The following is a 13,620-nucleotide window of genomic DNA, read 5'->3' on the forward strand; positions in this document are numbered from 1 at the left end:
AAATGAAAAAAGTGACAGAATATTAGGTACAGTAGAGATTTTGATATCAGTATTTTAAACAATTTTATGTGAATACGTTTTAATTTATGTGAAATGGGTAATCATGTAGAAGAAAATATAAATGATATGAACAAATGATATATAAATATATGAGATATGATATATAAAAGACACATAATTTCAATAAGAAATAAAAAGCCTAAATAAGCTAATAACCAATAAAGAAATGAATCAAAAATCTAGTCTGCCTCCACTGAAAGACATCAAGTTATGTGGTTTTACAAATAATCTCTCTCTTCATATAAATACTTTAAGAAGATAGAAAAAAAGGAAATATACTCATTTTTATGAGATGAGCTTTACTACAATTAGGTAGGAATAGTAAAAGAAAATTGTAGACTAATTTCACTTAGGAAATAGATGTGGGGGGGGGGGAATACGAGCAAGATGAAACCAGAGGCTAATAAAAACATCATGACTAAGAAAGGTTTATCCAGAAATAAAAGAATGGTTCTATCTAGGAATAAAAACCATTAAAGTAAGACACTGGATTGAGAAAGTAAAGAAGAAAATCGCATACTCTTGATAGTCACAGAAAAAGCATTTGACTGTATTCTTAGGCTAGATTTCCCCAAAGATAAGAATCTGAATGCAAATAGTTTATTTGGGAGGTGATGCCAGGAGGCACCAGTAGGGAGTGGGAAGCTAAGACAGGAGACACTTGAAGCCAGTAAAGGGTGTACTTTGTAGATGATTACTGCTGTGGCCAACTGGGGCTTAATCCCACTGGGGGATTCTGGGGATCAGGATGATGCAACACACTTCAGACTCAGCCTATCTGACAGTCAAGGACCCTGGGGAATTTTCCTCTAAACCTCATCTGTCCTTGGCCAAGGGCTGCTCCCTAGGGCAGCACTTCTAGCCTGCCCTGCTAGAGGGCCAAGAGGACACCGCTAAGTTGAGAGATGTCACGGGTCTTTGTACAGCTTCTGCTGTAACAATCCTTACACTTTTTTTTTTTTTTTTTTTTGTGGTACGCGGGCCTCTCACTGTTTCGGCCTCTCCCATTGTGGAGCATAGGCTCCGGACGCGCAGGCTCAGTGGCCATGGCTCACGGGCCCAGCCGCTCCGTGGCATGTGGGATCATCCCGGACCGGGGCACGAACCCATGTCCCCTGCATCGGCAGGCGGACTCTCAACCACTGTGCTACCAGGGAAGCCCCTTTACACTTCTTATTTCTTCTACTTTCCTATAGCATTTGCTAGAATCTTTAGCTTTATGTTAAACAGTAACTGTGAAAATAGGAATTCTTGTCTTGGTCCAATATTTGATGGAAAAGGGTTTAAAGTTTCTCCTTTAAGTATGATGTTTACCAAAGATTGTGGCAAAAGACCTTCACACAAAGTTCCCTGCTATACCTAATTTGCTAATAAGTTTTTCTCATAGCTGTAGAACTTTATCAAATGTTTCTTCTGCATTTATCATATGATTAATCATATGAGTTTTCTCATCTAGCCTATAGACATGGTAAATTTCATTTATTGAAACATTCTTGCATTCCTGGAAAGCAAATATTTTATCTCCCTCTAGAGAGGCTAAGTAACGTTTCCAAGGTATGCTTCTTCATAAGTCAGTCCCCATTGACACGCCTCACCCCAGGCAACCACTAATCTGTTTTCTGTCACCGTATATTGGAAATATCTTTCCTAGTTAACCATATAAATGGAATCATACAGTAGTGCTCTTTTAAGCCTGGCTTCTTTTCACTCAGCATATTTTTGAGATTCATCATGTTGTTTTATGTATTTGTGGTTCGTTCTTTCTAATTGCTGAGTAGTGTATGGATATACCACAATTTGTTTATCCATTTAGCTGCTGATGGACATTTGAGTTGCCAGTCTTGTTATCATGAATAAAGCTACTATGAACATTTGTTTACAAGGCTTTGTATGGATATATATTTTCATTTTCCTAGATGCACCTAGGAGTGCAATTGCCGGATCATACGCTAAGTATATGGTTAACTTTTTAAGAGGCTGTCCAAGTATTTTACAAAGTGGTTCTATCACTTTACGTTCCCACAAGTGATGTTGCTCCAATCACACTGATATCATCAGTTTTTAAAAACTCTAGCCATTCCAGTGACTACTAGTGGTATCTTACTCTAGGCTTTTGCCCTCAAGACATCTGCCAAATCCTAAACTGCAGAGCTTAGGGAAGGAGGTCACGAGACCAAACAGAAAGCCAATAGGCTCACAGACCAGAAGAGCTAAGCAGAGCCTAGATTGTGGTCTCCAAATACAATTTTCCATAAAATGATACTATGGCTCCTTGGAGAAGTCTTTCTAGATGTAAGACAGGAAATGTCTATCCTTACATCAACATCTGTGCCTCTGTCTTGAAACAAAATACAGATGGCAAACATGCACATGTAAACATGCTCAACTTCATTAGTCATCGGGGGAAATGCAGATAAAAACCACTGTATCCATTTGAACAGGCTGTTATGCTGCAATAAAACCCTCAACGTCTTGGTAGCTTAACACAACAAAGATGGTTTCTTACTGTATAGAAAGCTACAAAGAATGTAGCATCTATCTTAGTGAGAAAAAAAGATGGATGATCTACAAAACTATAACTTTTCTTGAGCATATCAAAGAACTGAGGTCACAAGGCAACCAAGGAAAGTGAATTCTCACAAAGAACAAGCCCCTGCAAGGAGAGAGAGGGCACACCAACCATTGGACCTTTGGCAGAACATGGCTGAAAATGGCAGCCACCGTACAAGTGGTGAAGAAAGCTTTAACCAAAGTTTGAGCAGATGATTAGAGGCAAAGTTTGGGATACCACGTCAGTGTGGAATAGCTGGAGTTCCCAGACACAAGGGGCAATCACACACACTGGCAAACTCCTTCCCATGGGTCGCCAATGGGAGCCTGTAAGAAAAACTGGGGGCAGGGCAGCAGACTGGAGACTGTCAGTTCTTGCTGATGCAGGAGTGAAGGAGGTGGTTGGTGCCTGCCAGGGGCTGAGTATAAGGTCTCATCTACTTCCTCAGAAGTAGCAAAAGCAAAATTCTTCAAAGCAACAGCCTTCTGCTGCTGGGAGAGAGGAACCCCTCACTCTCAAGGCCCAGATAAAATCCACAGTGCTCACCCCCAGGACATGGAAAGATCCTCTGTCTTTTCGTGTAGTCACTGAGGAACTCAAGACTGATAGGGAACCATCATCTATTTTTTAAATTTATTTTTTATTGGTGTGACGTTGGTTTATAACATTAAATAAGTTTCACGTGTACAACACTGTATTTCTACTCTGTGTACACCGTGGCACCCTCAGAACACCATCATCTTGAATGTTACTGCTACTATGGCAATGGAAAAGAGAGTTCTGACATTTTGGGAATTGTTTGTTACAGTAGGTAGCAGTACTCACCCTAATACGCTGGGAAAATGCAGTTAAATATTACACCATTTTTTTCTCCCTTCCCCTAGCAGCAACAGATCTTTCCCTACGTAGCTCCTGGTGAGTTCTGAGGGCACCACAGCTGGCTTCTTCATGTGACATTATTTTTAGTGTTTTATACAGTCAAGATCCATTTAGATTTACTCACATATTTTCAATTTCTGATACTCTTCATCCCTTCCTGAATTTCTGTGTTTCCATACGGAATTATTTTTCTGTGCCTGAAGAATTCACTTATAGCTGTTAATTTTCTGGTTTTGTGTGCAGGGATTTATTTTGTTAGCTCCCTCCTTCTGTCATAATTGTATTGCATTTAAATTTTATCATTTTAAACTCCCTATGACATTGTTATTATTTTACCCCATGGTTGTTTACTTGCACTGACCCACGTATTTTTACTACTTTGTTGCTCTCTATTCCTTCTGATATCTTGGATTTTCTCGCTGTGATCATTCTCTGACTACCGTAGTTGATCCTTTAGAATTTCTTTTGGGAGGGTCCGTTGGTGATCATTTTTAGTTTGGTTGGTTGTTTGTTTTTGCCTGAATACAGCTTTATCTCATCCTAATTTTTTTTTTCACTATAGAAAATTTCCAACATATTCAAAGTAGAAAGAATAGTATAAGCTAGTACTGCTGTACACCCATCAGTCAGTTCATGTTTGAACAATCCTGTTATATGTATACCAACACCCACGGGCCTGGATTATTTTGAAGCAAATTCCAGGCATCTTACCATTTTATCTTTTTAAACCACCACCACATCCACTGTCATTCCTAATATTACATCCAATCAGTGTTCATAGTTCTCCATCATCTCATGCTTTTGTTGTTTGTTTTTGTGGGTTTTTACATATATAATCTCTATGAATTAGGATCCTCATAAGTCCATACACTGTAATTGGTTGATGTGATTTGAAAGAAATTTAACTATTAATTTATAGATCCCTCTTCCATCTCTTTTTCTTTTCTTGTAAATGTTTATTGAAGAAGTGGAGTCATTTTCTTTTAGAGCTGTCCAGTCTGGGTTTTGTTGATTGTGTCCCCGCAGTGTCATTTAACATGGACCTCTGCTGTCCTGTTTCCCCGATTTATATTTTCTATAAATTGATCAAATTCAGGTTTGATTTTCCTCCTCATTCTTTTAAATGAAGGTGGAACTCGCATAATATAAAATTACCTATTTTAAAGTGTACAATTCAGTGGCATTTAGTACATCGACAGTGTTGTTCAACCATCACCTCTGTCCAGTTTGAAACATTTTCATCGCCCCAGTGGGAATCTTTGGATCCAGTAAGCAGTCACTTCCCATCACCCACTCCCCCGGCCCCCAGCCCCTGGCAACGACTGATCTGCTTTCAGTCTCCATGGCTTTGCCTCTTCTGGATATTTAATATAAATGGACTCATACAATATGTGACTTTCTGTGCCTGGCTTCTTTCACTTACTATAAGGTTCATCTACATTGTAACATGTATCATTCTCTTTCATGGCTAAGTATTTCACTGTATGGATGTGCTACCATTTCATTTGTCCATTCATCAGTTGATGGACATTTGGGCTGTTTCCACCTTTTGCCTATTGTGAATAGTGCTGCTATAAACATTTTGTACAAGTATCTGAATACTTGTTTTCATTTCTTTTGGATATATATCTAGGAGTGGAAATACTAGGTTATATGGTAATCTCATGTTTAACTTCCCTTCAGTCTTGAAAGATGATTTTACTGAGTGTATAATTTTAGCTTGGCTATGATTGTTTTTACACATTGAAATAGTACTACATTATGTTTTGGTTTCCATGTTGCGAAGAAGTTGATGTTAAGTTTAATCATTAGTCCTTTGAAGATAATCTTTCTTCTCTGATTGCCTTTAAAATCTTTGTCTTTGGTATAATGCAGTTTCACTCTGATGTGTACATATATGTATTTCTTCTTATCTCAACTACTTAGGACTTCAGTCTTTTGAGAAGGAATATAGCATAGCTATTAAAAAGCAGTGATTATTGCCAGACTAGGTTCACATGCTGACTTCACTATTAATTAGCTTAGTGACTTTAGGAAAATTACTTAACTTTTCTGAGCCTTTTTAAAAAACTTTTTATTGATACAATTCATGTACAATATTATACAAGTTACAGGCGTACAACATAGTGGTTCACAATTTTTAAAGGTTATAATCTATTTATAGTCATTATAAAATACTGGCTAGGGAATTCCCTGGCGGTCCCATGGTTAGGACTTTGCGCTTTCACTGCCAACGGTGCGGGTTCAATTCCTGGTCCAGGAACTAAGATCCCTCGTGCAATGGGGTATGGCCAAAAAACATATATATTGGCTATATTTGCTGTACAGTATATCCTTGTTGTTTATCTATTTTATACGTAATAGATTGTAACTTGAGCCTGTTTCTTAATCTGTAAAATAGGTATAATAATCTCTACCTCATAGGATTGTATGATTAATCTTTGGACTAAATGAGTTAATATATTAATACACTTACAACAGTGTAACATGTTACTATGTAACATGTAGTTATGTAACTGTTCACCTTGATAATGATGATGAGCACAGTCTGTGGGTGGGTGTCTTTCATTGGTTTTGGAAAATTCTCAACCATTTTTTTTTTGGCTGCTCCGAGTGGCTTGTGGGATCTTATTTCCCCAACCAGGGCTTGAACCCGGGCCACGGCAGTGAAAGCACTGAGTCCTAACCACTGGACCACCAGGGAATTCCCACAATTTTAATTTTTTTATTGACCGTTTCCTATGAGGCTTTGACGTAGGAAGACCTTTATTACCAGAGCTTCTCTCTATCCAACATTCTAATTCTGAGGCAGAATTCTCTCTTCTACTGCAGGTTGCCAGAGTCTTTGGTTTAAAGGGCACCATAATGAAACTGAAGCAAGGATCGTTTCTGTGGTACCTCTATCTGGATAAACTATATTGCTTATTATCCGTGAGAAATGTGAAGGCTTTGGTGGAGTATTTTCACCTTCTTGATGTGCACCGCAAGAAAACCTTGAATGGTTAGTACTTTCAGAAATGCTTCCTCTGGGTCATTACCTGGTTTTTAACGAATGTGCAGGAAAATTTATAGAACCAGAAACTATTTCATTAATGTATATATTATATCTTCTAAATGAAGCACAGAGAAAAATTGCCAACTGAGACTTGAAGGCTGTTCTGTGAGGAGGATAAAATTGCAGGCTCTGGGGTTAGGTCCTCCACCCATTATTCCTTGGTGATTTGGAGAACAACATCATCCTCTTTTAAGTCTCATTTTCCTCATCTGTAAGTGAGGCTTCCAATAATGGAGTCCATCTCACAGTTGGAAAAAAAAAGATAAATGAGATAATGCATGGAAAATGCTTAGCATGGTGCCTGGCACACTGTAAGGATTTAATAAATGTTCCTTATTATTACAACTATTCCTGGGGACTGAGCCCCACTCAGGCATTAACCCTCAAGACTCCCTTAGCAAGACTTCTCGTCTATCAAATGGGAGGTTTGAATCAGATGATCTGCAAGATCGCTTCTAATTCTTGGTAATTGTGAGTGACCAGAAAATGCTGATGATCTCGACCCTGCCTTTGAGTGCACAAACTAATAGAAGACCAATTAAAACACTTTAGGTTTTCTTTAAAAAATATTTATTTATTTATATATATTTTTGGCTGCATCGGGTCTTAGTTGTGGCAGGCGGGCACTTTCATTGCGGTGCGCAGGCTCTTCATTGCCGCATGTGGGCTTCTCTCTAGTTGTGGCGTGCAGGCTCAGTAGTTGTGGCGCACAGGCTTAGTTGCCCCACAGCATGTGGGATCTTAGTTCCCAGACCAGGGATCGAACCCACGTCCCCTGCACTGGAAGGCGGATTCTTAACCACTGGACCACCAGGGAAGTCCCCTAGGTTTTTTTCGTTTGTCTGTTTTGTTTTCAGGACTGGATATAAATAAGGTGTCCGACTCATTGTGACCTGAGAGAGATGTCATTTATCAATAAGGAGTTTCTTCCATAAAGATATTTTAAAGAGTTCATTCAATCTTTATAAAATAATAAAAAGATACTTTAATTTTCTCATACTTTCTTGCCTCCAGTTTACACACAGTATGTCACCAAATCTTCACAATAACCCAGTCCTAGATAAAGCAACTGTAGGACGCCTAGATGTAAACAGAAGATCTGGGACCAAAACCCAAAGCCCACACTCTTAGTCTCACCAGCGTTTGCTGAGCAGAGTCTGATCTCCCTGGTAACTAAATCACTCCCTGGTGATGCAATACCCAAGAGATAAAGTCATACTTGTGTCTTCTGGTCAACCAAGGGACTGGATGGTGACCTGAAAGGGAGAAGGCATAGCCTTGAGTTTTGCCTTCCAGGAAGATAGTGACTTAAAGCCTTGGAGACTTGAGTGGGCCAGAGCCAGCTGATTGAAAAACAGTATTTGTTTAGTAACTACTAAGTCTCACAATAAAACATTTCTCAAGGAGCAAACATCATGGTGTTTACACTTGGTGTGTTGTTCCCAAGTGCTCGTACCTGGTTGGACTCATACCTGGTGGGACGTGGGGAAGGAACATCAAGAGGCCATCAGAAACCCCCAGATCATGACATTGTGACGACTGGTTTCACTGTGCACTTAGCCAGCTTCAGCCAGGACTCCAAACCACACAGATGTGCTTTACGGATTTAGTGGAGCCATGTCTTGTGCAGGAGGTAGTCTCTGTAATCAATGGGCAAGGAGAAATCACATGTAGACAAAGTTACACTTGCAAATCCCTGAAATCCCCTGGGTGATTTGTACATACAACCTGTACAGCCACATATCACTGTGTAAACGTATCACCATGTTTGTTTCTTCCATCTGACACTCCCTGAGACAGATGATTAGTGAGTGGAATTTCAGGCAAATACTTTCCCTGTCCTTTACAGTATTTTTTTCTCTGATTGTATATGACTGTATATGCATTAACTAATGTGCAAAAGATATGGCTTCACTGTGGAAAGAGCAAGGCTGTGGAGTCAGACGGACCACATCTGAATCCCAGCTCTGCCACTCAAAGTGTGGTCCACTGACCAGCAGCTGCCGCATCACTTGGGAGCTTGTTAAGAATGCAGACTCAGTCCCATGCCAGAGTTCCTAATCAGAATTGGTGTTTTTACAAGATCCTCAAGTGATTGGTATGCCTATTATATAATCTCAAGAAGCCCTGAGATTAGTTACTACCTGAGACTTATTGTAAAAGGCTGTGTAGGGTTGTCAGGGTTCAGTGACATGTGGCACTTAAAGTGCCCAGCATCTAAGATGCTCAGTGATAGCTCTTTTCCCCCATCACCGAATGCATTTGCTTTATGTAAGCATGAGGAAAAGTGATACTTTTACAGAAGAGGAATGATTTTAAAAATTTCTCGTTTTAATTCTCTCAAGTGAAAGGCCCAGGTGAAATGTCAGCTTTTCCAAGAATGTGTCATAGGCCCCCAGTGAGAATTAAACTCTTCCTTCTATGTACCAGGAGCACTTTGAGACTTTTATTGGTTACGTATACACATCTGTCTGCTCCGTCGAGCGTGTAAGCTGGGCTCAGGAATCAAGCCCTATCCACTATCTCCTTCTCCACAAGTCCAGGTACAGTGCTTTTCCACACAGCTCAAGGGCAACTGAGGTTTGAGAAATTGTGGGAGGTATAGTGGCAAAGCCGGAAACAAAATATTATCATTACTATGGCCAGGTCAACAAGCTTCCAACATGACAACCATTTATGTGGTTCCCAGATGTTTAACATTTTGGAACCGTTTCAGAATAATCCATCTCATCTCCTTACCAACAGATGTGCTATTCTACCACTTCCTTCATCACGTGACTGACCTGAAACGGAACCAGATCACAATTGTGTTTAACATGCTGGACTGGAATGCTGTGGGCGAGATTGGTTTTGACCAGTTCTACATGCTGGTTTGCATACTGCTGGCACAGGAGGCAAGTAACGAGTCAGGCTCTGTGGAGCAGAGGGGGCACAGCTTGGCTGCTGCCACCATTTTGCTAAAGGTAGCACCGAATTAAGAGTGCATCAGAATTTTTCTTTTCACTTGAACCAGGAAGAAAAAAAATGGTGGGAGAACTACTTTCGGTTCCTAAATGGCCCATCTATAACCTAGGAGTTTCCAAAGGTTATCCAGCCTCCCTTCCACATTGCCTTTATAAAGAACGAATCTCATCCTGTCACATCCCTCCTTGGCATGCCCTTCCTTGCCCCTTCTAGCTGGTGGGTCTTAAAATCATCACCAGTAATCCTAACTGCCTCTCCTCCTCAGTGATCCCTTTTCTCAGAGAACTTTCTGAAGGGGATGAATGATAAAGACAAGACACACTCTTCTTTGGGTTCCCACCTTACCTGGTACACACTCCTAGTGTGTATTTACCTCTTTCCCACTCCTTGAGGAAAGGCACCTTGTGTCAGCGTTTTACTGCCAGTGCCACAATTTTCATAAGTAGATTTTCACTGAACATAAGGAAATACATTCTAGTGACTAGAGTTCTGTGTAGCAGAACCAATCACTACAGGTGGCATAAGTCCCCCCCGAATGCAGATGATGAAGCAGGATCTGGTACATCGACCATAGAACCCTTTCAGCCCTGAGCTGCTATGATTCTGCCTTTTGCTTTTAGCTCTCTAGGAAATGGATTAGTGAATATATGAGTCTCGATGTCGCAAGTTTAGAAAGCAGCACCAACAACATGTTTCCGTATTTCTCTCAAAGCAGAACCATTTGGAAGAGCAATTTATCTTCCGCCATTCCCGGCCTGTTTTTGAGCTGCTTGACCTGGATGGGGAGCTGAAAATTGGCCCATCCAACTTCCACATGTACAACTTTCTCTTCAAAATTAAAAAACAGCAACTCAGAGACCTGTACCATGACTTTGACATCACAGGTGACTGTGTAAGTGCAGATCCCTAAAGTGGGGCCCGGCAGCCCCTCTGTACAAAGGTAGAGGACCATGTCCTGCTACCTACACTGGAGACAGGGGAGGAAGAGGGTGGGAAAAACCTACTGGAGCGTGTCATGGCTCTGGGATCATAAAAAGCTAAAGAGATATATAGGCCTGTGAGAGAGGACTGAATAACTAAGTGCTATGTCACAGAATGTGGATATAAAATTATAGAAGTTTGGAGAAGGAAATTTTGTTTAGAAGTTCAGTTGAAAGAAGGAAATACATCAATATGGCAGAAGTTGGTCTTAGGGGAAGGGTTTATAGATTTTAATAAGGAGAAAGGAAGAAATTCTTAGATGGGAACACATGAGCTAAATCCCAAGAGAAAACAACTGTGGAGAAGACAGTGGATCCTGCCTATTTAAAGAGGAAGTCCATGTTGACTAACAAGTGAGAGCTAAGGTTTACGGTTTAAAAAGATGGATCAGATGGCAGCCTGACAGAGTCTGGACTTGATGTAGCAGAAGTAAGAAAGTGACCCTTGGTGCCTTTAGAGTCTACAATAGACTCTCTGTTTCTGGCTCCTAGACTACAATTAGACTATAATTATGTCCTAATTACTGGGCCTCTTTAATAAAGTTTCCAAGGTTTTAAATGAGAAATGATTACAATCCTGCCGTCATCTGAAACAAAGTATCAAAGCCTTCCTGAAATAACTTTTCTTTTTGCCCCCCAACACAAGCGTCTTAATTACAAGGAATTTAAGCTGTTTACTATCTTCTCCATGAACAAATACCAGGAGAGTCAGAAAGCAGTGGAAGAAGAGAAAGCTCTGCCCGAAAAGAAAGTGTCACAAGTTAATGTGAGTCAAAGAGAGAGTCTTCTTGGAATAAATCATTTTGAAAGTGTAAGTAATTACAATTGTGAACATCTCTAAAAATAAATTTAGAACATCAAAGTAGATATCTTTAAATTGATTTTTACACATGCGGGGTTCAGATAAGCACTCCTCAATCAGCATATTCTTAACTTCAATGACCTTTAGACCTCACAAATGACTCACAGTTACGTAAGTGAAGTAAAAACTTTCTCTTTGTTGACATGTCCCAACTCTGCTGCTGCTTTTCAGATCAACTCTGTCCATTAGGGCCCTGTGTATCCAAATAATTACCAACTCTTACTGGAGCCAAGCAGTCGGAAGGTGGTGCTTTCCTAACATTTGTCACTAGTGGTCCAATACTTTCAGAATTCTAATTCTCCCACTCCTTAGGCTAAAACAAACTTCAAATTGGCAAATGGCGAAGTGCCTCCAACCGTAAGGGAAACTGACTTTTAAGGATATGGGGACTGTGTTCTTCCTAGAATTTAAGTTACTCTTTGATGAGTTAAGTGCTTAAGCAACTATACCAAATCTACTAGGGTAAAATAATTATTACATGCCCTTGTATAATTCTATTTTTTTGTATAATTAATGCTTTGAATAATTTTTAAGTGTCTTTAGCATGGGATTTGTGAATCCTCCTTGACTACTGTGATGTTAATGATGATAACGACCACTGAGTAAGTGCTTGCAATGGGTCACGCAGGGGCTTTAGACGCATGAATTTATCCCCTAACCCTGCGAATTAAGTGTTATCCTCAATTTACAGATGAGGAAATTGAGATGTCAAGATTAAGAACCTCGGGCTTCCCTGGTGGCACAGTGGTTGAGAGTCTGCCTGCCGATGCAGGGGACACGGGTTCGTGCCCCGGTTCGGGAAGATCCCACATGCTGCTGAGCGGCTGGGCCCGTGAGCCATGGCCGCTGGGCCTGCGTGTCCGGAGCCTGTGCTCTGCAACGGGAAAGGCCACAACAGTGAGAGGCCCGTGTACCGCAAAAAAAAAAAAAAAAAAAATTAAGAACCTTACCCAAGGTTCTTAATGACTCACTAGTGGCAGGACCAAAGTTCAAATTCAAGGTCAATCAGACGCTTGTACTGAGAACAAGTGATCTGAGTAACTCACTTCAGTCTTAGCAGATTCTGTTTAAGTTTTAAGCTGGCATTTCACTGGCTCAGAAACCCCGTCTACCTAATGCTAATTACCACATCTCCTTCTACCATAGATTTCTGAGGGACATGTTTGGTGATTAAAGAAATACAGCTCATTTACTATAAACCAAGAATTTCTTAAGGAAATAATATATGCAATATAACTGACCGTAAGGCATTCAGTGAGTTCCAGAGTACTTAATAATCAAAAATCACTTTGTCAATGTGCAACAGACAAGAATACTGCCTAAGACTGTCATTCATAAGTCACACGTAATAACTGAAATCATGTTAATTACTATGAACATTCTCTATATTTACTCTAATAGTCATGAGATTTCGATAACACACTTATGAGTAATGCCTAGCAGCCAAAACTTTTGTCTTCCCCACAACGGTACTACAAAAACTAAATGGAGCTAGCGGGAATCCCCTGGCAGTCCAGCAGTTAGGACTCCATGCTTTTGCTGCTGAGGCCATGGGTTCAATCCCTGGTCGGGGAACTAAGATCCCATAACACAAAGTAAAACCACATGACACAGGTTTCCACCTAGACTGTCAAAGATCAGTAAGTTGGTCAGGGACTTCCCTGGTGACGCAGTGGTTAAGAGTCCGCCTGCCAATGCAGGGGGCACGGGTTTGAGCCCTGGTCGAGGAGGATCCCACATGCCGCAGAGCAACTAAGCCCACGTGCCAGAACTACTGAGCCTGCGCTCTGGAGCCCGCGAGCCACAACTACTGAGCCTGAGTGCCACAACAGCTGGGCCTACAGGCCTAGAGCTGGTGCTCCACAACAAGAGAAGCCACCGCAATGAGAAGCCTGCACACCGCCACTAAGAGTAGCCCCTGCTCACCACAACTAGAGAAAGCCGGTGCGCAGCCACGAAGAGCCAATGCAGCCAAAAATAAATAAATAAATAAATTTATGGGAAAAAAAAAAGTTGGTCAGAATATAGGAAAGTAAGAGCAGTCATATTGCTATAGTATTAAATTGGTTAAAATCTATTTGGAGGGCAATTCAGCATCTACTCCCTAAATGTATATACTGTTTGATATAGCAATGTACATAGATGTAAAGATGTAGCTATAGAAAAGGACATTTCACAGTAGCATGGTTTATAGTACCAAAAGACTAGAAACAGCCAGACTGACCTGTGGTACTCCAGACAATGGAATACTACTGCACCTGTAAGAGGA

At 40.6% G+C, this 13,620-nt stretch overlaps 2 protein-coding genes across 5 annotated transcripts in view; one reads left to right on the top strand and one right to left on the bottom strand.

Moving 5' to 3' along the window:
• The first annotated feature begins 5,552 nt into the window (after nt 1-5,552).
• On the top strand, nt 5,553-12,254 carry EFCAB9 (EF-hand calcium binding domain 9). The gene is made up of 4 exons (XM_079915354.1): nt 5,553-6,491; nt 9,291-9,439; nt 10,225-10,401; nt 11,136-12,254. Exons 1-4 carry the CDS (start codon nt 6,356-6,358, stop codon nt 11,328-11,330), a joined length of 657 nt encoding a protein of 218 aa, XP_079771480.1. The 5' UTR covers nt 5,553-6,355; the 3' UTR covers nt 11,331-12,254.
• UBTD2 (ubiquitin domain containing 2) overlaps nt 6,903-13,620 on the bottom strand; it is a 28,891-nt gene continuing 22,173 nt past the window's right edge. For 2 of the 4 annotated variants that reach the window (XR_013827403.1, XR_013827405.1), the window contains 2 exons: nt 13,576-13,609; nt 6,903-8,185 (listed from right to left, as the gene is read on the bottom strand). The gene's annotated coding sequence lies outside the window, so the exon portion shown is untranslated. Of the gene's footprint in view, nt 8,186-12,262; nt 13,610-13,620 lie in introns of those variants that run through there. The other 2 variants (XR_013827404.1, XR_013827406.1) reach the window with 2 other exon arrangements.

Source organism: Stenella coeruleoalba (assembly GCF_951394435.1).
Source record: "Stenella coeruleoalba genome assembly, chromosome: 3".
In the NCBI taxonomy this organism is placed as follows: Eukaryota; Metazoa; Chordata; class Mammalia; order Artiodactyla; family Delphinidae; genus Stenella; species Stenella coeruleoalba.